Source organism: Elephantulus edwardii, unplaced genomic scaffold (genome assembly GCF_000299155.1).
Source record: "Elephantulus edwardii isolate Elephantulus edwardi_28Jun2011 unplaced genomic scaffold, EleEdw1.0 scaffold00055, whole genome shotgun sequence".
NCBI classification, from domain to species: domain Eukaryota; kingdom Metazoa; phylum Chordata; class Mammalia; order Macroscelidea; family Macroscelididae; genus Elephantulus; species Elephantulus edwardii.
This window is the reverse complement of record NW_006399805.1, coordinates 12753106-12760061: the sequence shown is the minus strand read 5'-3', so window position 1 is coordinate 12760061 and position 6956 is coordinate 12753106. Positions and strand designations below refer to the sequence as shown.

The 6956-nt window shown below is 42.9% G+C and overlaps 1 protein-coding gene across 1 annotated transcript; it reads right to left on the bottom strand.

Moving 5' to 3' along the window:
* Positions 1-5790: 5790 nt before the first annotated feature.
* Positions 5791-6744, bottom strand: LOC102866724 (olfactory receptor-like protein OLF3-like). Its single transcript, XM_006887180.1, has one exon. The coding sequence runs from the start codon at positions 6742-6744 to the stop codon at positions 5791-5793; it is 954 nt and encodes a 317-aa protein (XP_006887242.1).
* Positions 6745-6956: the final 212 nt, after the last annotated feature.

Sequence of the window (6956 nt, the reverse complement as noted above, 5' to 3'; positions counted from 1 at the left end):
TGGGTGTGTCTGGGACAGTGTGATTGGCACAGGACAGAGCAGAGTTTAGGGCTGTTGTACATAGGGTCACTATGAGTCGCAAGTGACTCGACGGCACATAACAACAACAATAACAACAACAGATTTATTTTGGTTTTTTTGGCAGTCCATAATATGTTCAATATTCGTTGTCAACATCACAATTCAAAGGCATCTACTCTTCTTCAGAGACCCTTATTCGTTGTCCAGCTTTTAGATGTAATGAAGCATTTGAAAAATACTATGGTCTAGTTTAAGGTGCACCTTAGTCTTCAAATTGATATTATTGCTCTTTAGCATTTTGGAGAGGTCCTTGATATCCTAGTAACCTAATGCAACACATCTTTTGTATTTCTTGACTGCTGCTACCATGGGAGTTGATATGGATCCCAGGGAAATGAAATCACTGATGACGACTTCAATCTATTCTCCGTTCATCACGGTGTTGCCTATCAGTGCAGTGGGGAGGATCTTTGGTTTTTTGATGCCGAGATGTAACACAAATCAAAGGCTGAAGTTTCTGATCTTCTGCAGTAAGTGCTTCAAGGCCTCTTCACCTCCTTCAACCATGGTGGTGCCGTCTGCATAACACAGGTGGTTTATGAGTCTTCCTCCAATCTTGACGTCAGTGACTCGAATTATCTGCTCAGCATACAGATTGAATAGGTACAGAGAAAAGGTACAGCCCTGACACACACCTTTCTTCTTTTAAATTGCAGGGTTCCCATGTTCTGCTTGACCAACTCCTTCTTGGTCTATGTATAGGTTTCACATGAGTACCAATAATTTTCTGGAATTCCCATTTGTCTCAAGTTTATCTAGAATTTGCTATAATCTACATAGTCAAATGTCTTTCCATAATCAATAAAACACCAGTAAACATCTCTCTGATATTCTCTGCATTCAATTATGATTCATCTGACATCAGCAGTGTTTTCTTTTATGCCATGGCCTCTTCTGAATCCAACTTCAATTTCTGGCCATCTTGTGTAGATGTACTATTAACAGTGTTTTGTTTTGGGGGTTTTTTTTTCCATAAACTTCAGCAAGATTTTACTTGCATATGATATTAATGATATTGTTTGATAATTTCCACATTCTGTTGAATCATCTTTTTGGTGGGGGGTGGGAATATAGATCTCTTCCAGTCAGTTGACCACATAGCTGTCTTCCATATTTGCTGTCAGAGACAGGTAAGCACATCCAGGGTTGCATCTGTTTCCTGAAACACTTCAATTCGCATTCCATCTATTCCTTCATCTTGTTATATTTGCTTGCTGTCAACTTGGAACTGACCCATAGCTGACCTTCCAGCAGGTTTTCCAAGGCAGTAAATCACACGAGAGGAGATTGTCCATCCTCTGTAGAGCAGCTGGGGAATTCAACTACATCCCTTCGGGATTGCATTGTAACTTCTTATCACTAGGCCACAGAGAACATCAATTCGTAGGGCCTTATTTCTTGCCAATGACTTCAGTGAGGCTTGGACTTCTTCTTTCAGTACTGCTGGTTCTCGATCACGTGCTTCTCTTGACATGCCTCTGTATCAGCCCATTATTTTTGGTACCGTGACTGTATACTCCTTCCATCTTCCTTTGATTTCTCCTGCACCACTCAGCGTTTTGCCTTCAGTATTCTTTCCTATTAGAACTGAAGGCTCACATTTGTTCTCCAGTTCTTTCAGCGTGAGAAATGCTGAGCATGCTCATATCTTCTAGTTCCTTGCACAATTTATTTTAATAACAATAACATCCAGCAAAATGGTAATGTTAAAAAGACGTTAAATAGCAAATGCTAGAGAGGGTATGGAGAGTTTGGAACTATCCTCCACTAATAAGCAACCACTAGAGAAAGTAGTTTTGCATCTAATTAGAAAGTTATTGTTTTGTTGTTGTTATGTGCCATCCAGTCACCTGTGACTCATAGCCTCCCTATGTACAGTAACTCTGAAGCCTGCCCTGTCCTGAGCCAGTCTCACTGACTCCAACAACCCCCTCATTGCTCCAATTATTGTATCAATCCATCTCATCCAGGGTCTTTCTCTGATGTGCTGTCCCTCCACCCTTCCAAGCATGATGTCCTTCTCTAAGGACCAGTCTCTCCCGTCCATGTGCACAAAATATGTGAGATGGAACCTCAAAATCCTAGTCTCCGGTGAGCTCTGGTGGCGTAGTGGCAAGAAGCTGCACTGCAATCCCAGAGGTGCACAGTTCAAATCCACCAGATGCTCTGCTGAAGGAGGAGCAATCTCCTCCTGTACCAGTCAGATGCGATTTGACGGTATAGTCATTTAAAAAACAAATACATCCTAGTCTCCAAGGAGAAACTTGGTTTCACCCTTTCCAAGACAGATCTATTTGTTTTCCATGTGGTCCACGGTGTATGTTCAAGACTCTTCTCCAGCACCACAACTCGAAGGCATCAATTCTTCTTCTGTCATCCTTAGTCATCATAGGAATAGAAACACTGTTTGACCTAACAAACCCACTACTAAGTAGATAGATATCATATATATATATATATATTACACACATATATATATTTATGAACAAGAACTACAACACAAGCTGACATGGTCACACCACATTTATTGCAGCATTAACCCAGAACACTTAATTATGTTCATGTGAAACTTACGCATATACCAAAAAGCAATTATCTGAACATAATAAGATAATATTGATTGGTTTAAAACCAAGAAGGGTGTGCATCAAAGTTGTATCCTTTTTCCATACTTCCTCATTCTGCATGTTAAGCAAATCATTTGAGAAGCTGGACTATATGAGGAAGAATGTGTAATCAAGCTTAGAGAAAGAATCGTCAATGGGCTGTGCTATGCAGATTCCATAGCTTTGCTCGCTCGAGGAAAGTGAAGGACACTTGAAGCACTTGCTTTGTAAGCACTCACTTTGAAGAAGATCAAAGACTACAGCTTTCAAAGTTCAGTCCATCCCCATAACTAGAAAATAAACATCCTGCTCCACCAAGAGACATTATAGAGACTAAATTGAAGTCGTCAACAATTTCCTTTTATTTGAATTCACAATCAGCACTCTTAGCAGCAGCAACTTAAAAAACAAATAAACTCGTATTAGGGAAATCTGCTGGCAAGGATCTTTCCAAAGTGCTAAAGAGCAAGGGTGTGAGTGTAAAGATAAAGTGGGCTGATCCAAGTCATGGGATTTTCACTGTCTTTGTATGCACGTGAAAGTTACACAGTGAATAGGGAAGACCAAGGAAGAATCGATGCCTTTGAATGGTAGAGTTGAGGAAGAGTACAGAAAACACCATGAACAGCCAAGAGAGTAAGCAACTCTGTCTTGGAGGAAATGTGACCACGATGCTCCTTAGAGACAAGGATGGTGAAACCTGAGCTCAGTTACTTTGAGTATATTATCAAGAGGGACCAGGCCTGGGAAAAAGACACCGAGAGTCAGGGGAAAAGAGGAAGACCCTCTCTTTAGACAGATTGACACAGTGACGGTGACCATGGGCTCAAGCATGCTAGGGATCATGACAATGGAGCGAGATAGGGTATGTTTTCCAACTGTTGTTCGTAGAGTCACTCTGAGTCTGATTCGGGTCAACAACATCTCAACAATAACATTTATAAAAGCTAAGAGTTGGAAGTAACCTAAGACGGATGGGTGGATGGATGGATGGATGGATGGATGGATGGATGGATGGATAAAAAACTGTTATCCATTCACTAAATGTTATGCACTAAAAAAATGATCAAGAATTTGTGAACGACTACACAACACCCAATGAGCTAGAGTACATTTTGATGAGGGATGTAAGACAGCTAGAAAAGGGTGATTATGATATAGACCACTAATAGAAAATATTAGAAACTCTACTCAAAGATCAAATCAATTTTGGAGCATTAACAGAAATAAGTGAGAAAGAAGAGAGGAAAAAAATTAAAGAAAATAACATTTTTGCCATGTAGAGAAAAAGATTCATGATAGTAGGTAAAAATTCAGTTAGAGTGTGTCTGAAATTAATCTCTTCTAAGATGTGAAAAAGTCAATGAAACAAGCAGAGGTTGGGGGACACAGACACCATGTCACATGACGATTGCCATGAAGCACCAAGGACATTCCTCCAAGGTCAACAGAGAGAGAGCCTCCCCTACAGCCTGCACCTTGAATGCAGACTTTTTCCCTCCTAGCTGCGAAAACATAAATTTCTGTTTATTTACGTAATTTCTGATACAACTACTATTTCTCTTCCAGAAGCACCCGATTATCACTAACATAATCCATTCTCACTAACGTAATGAGACGGACACTTACCTAGGTCAAAAAATGATATAATCTATTAATTTTAGGGTAAAATTGCAATTAGCATGGCATTTGAACTTTAGGACCCTTAGGTCTGTTAGAACCTGGAGATGCAGTGATACTCCAATGGCCAAGAAACCCAAGTGGGACAAGTCTACCAACCGAGAGACGAGATAAGGGAGGAAGAGGGACCTTTTTTAAGACTCTTTCAAGGAAGCAAGAAGATTTTACCACATCCTTTCTCCTCCTTTCTTTTATCTGTTACCTGTTACTTACCTACATACATATTATTGAGGGTTTTGTCGGAAATCAAGTCCACTCAGAGCCTAGACCATCTTAGTGGGGCCTGTGTGTGTGAAGGAAGTGAAGGGAGCAAGGAAGGGGTGGGAAAGGAGAGTGCTAGGATGTGCTGGAAGGCTGTTAGCATGTATTCTTGAGCATAACAGCTCCACAGCTGACTTAACTGGAAACGCTATAGTATCTTCAATAGATTTTGCCCAAAGAATCTATATTTTCATAGAAAAATTATGTCTTGGATATTTTTACACTTTGTTTCACAGCTTTTGCACTCCAGAGAATACTGATAACACGTATATGTAAGTCTCCTCTCAAAATGTGTTCGATTAGGCTGGGCTAAACCTGATTTTTCTTTGCTCAATAAAGCCCCTGTGTTCAAACAATCTTTGAAAACGTATTCTGTTCCTAATGAAAAGGCCTTTTTTCCCCCTCTTTCACTGTGGGTAAGTACAATTAGTGATCCGTGCTCAAAACCTAGGTTCACAATTATGTGACAACTCTGAGCTGTACAAATAACTGCTTCCAGGAATATCATTGCATATATCCCATATATGTTTCAAACAGTTACTTCTGTGTTAGGCCTAGGCAAGATCTAATGCAGCAGTGCTTGTTTTCGCAGAACGTCCTTCTCCCCATCTCTACCCCAGCACAGCGGAACCGGCCCTCCTCGACCTCACAGTACACACTTCATCCTCACCTCCATGGCTGCCAGGGCGATGCAGTCTACAGCCCTCAGAGACAGATTGGAGGGGATACAGAGGAAGAGTTCTGTTCAGTGACTCCCAAGCAGGAGAAGCACTCCACAAGTAGAAACACCACTAATGGTTTCAAAATGTAGATGAACTGAAGTGACCAGTCAAGGGCTAGATACATTAATAGGTTCACGTTTACAATTGGTGTAAAAAATCAAAATGGTAAAACACTTTCTTTGTTTCAATACTTGAGTTAGCCAGCAAGTCTGACACAGACGTGCATAGCTTCAGAGAACATCTATGTCTCCTGATAGAAAGTATCTCCCACACCCCACATCTCACAACCCAACAAAACCACTCACCCGCCTACCTGACATGATCAGTACATCCTCCATCATTTCTTCAGGGTTGCCAGGGTGATGCAAGCTACACCTGTCATACCCAAATTGGGTGGGGAACACAGAGAAAAAGTGCTTTTCTGTGAGGTTCATAATTCATTAACTTGCCAGTTTTGACATGAACCCAGAGAATTGTCCCGAGAGCTTCTGCCAGGCCCCCTTCACCTCTTTATTCCTCACACTGTAGATCATGGGGTTCAGCATGGGGGTTAAGATGGCATAGAAGAGCGAGATCAGCTTCTCCTGGAGGACCGAAGGGCTGGAGCGGGGCTGGATGTAGGTGAAGATGGCCATGCCATAGCACAGGGCGACCACCGTGAGATGAGACGCACACGTGTGGAAGGCCTTCCTCCTGCCCTCACTGGAATGGATCTTCAGGATGGTGGAGATGATCCGGATGTAAGACAAGAGGACCAGGAGGAACGGTGTCATCAACAGGACGATGCTGGAAACCATGATTGCAACCTCATTGGAAGACGTGTCTACACAGGCCAACCTGACCACAGCCAGGAGTTCACAGGATATATGATCAATAACATTGTTGGTGCACATGGGAAGCTGAAAAGTGATAGCTGTCTGCAAAAGAGAGTTGATGGAGCCCCCAACCCAGGACGAGGCAGCCAGTCTAGCGCACAGCCCTCCATGCATGATGGCCGAGTATCGCAGAGGGTCACACACAGCCACATAGCGGTCAAAGGCCATCACTGCCAGTAACACAAACTCGATCCCACCCAGTCCCAGAGAGAAGAACAGCTGGGCTGCACAGCTCAGGTAGGGGATCACTTTCCGTTCCGAAAGCAAATGCACCAACAGCTGAGGGACTATGCTCGTGGCGTAGGAGACGTCCACGATGGACAGGTTGGTGAGGAAGAAGTACATGGGCGTGTGGAGTCTGCTGTCCAGTCTGATCAGAAGGACAATGAGAATGTTGCCCAGCACTGTGGCCAGGTACATGACCAAGAAGATGGCAAAGAGTGACACCTGAGTGTCCCAGTCCTTGGACAGGCCAAGGAGAATAAATTCAGTCCCCCACGTCTGGTTATCTGTGCCCATCAGGACATGTGTGACTCGTCACCTGCAGAGAGAGTGAGGAATGGCAGCCACTGCTGACTCTGAGAACCACGGGGAGCATGCTGGGAGCAGAGAGAGGGCTGCTCGGCTCGTCCTAGAACCGTTACGGTGGGGCTTTCTGGCTGAAGAGTAAAGTCTGTCAGGTTTTGCTCCTAAAGAAAGACCATATAAAATAACTGCTTCCAGGAATATCA

What these genes read in the sequence shown, in the direction of transcription:
- LOC102866724 (XM_006887180.1), bottom strand. Translation starts at nt 6,744, where the DNA reads ATGGGCACAGATAACCAGACGTGGGGGACTGAATTTATTCTCCTTGGC.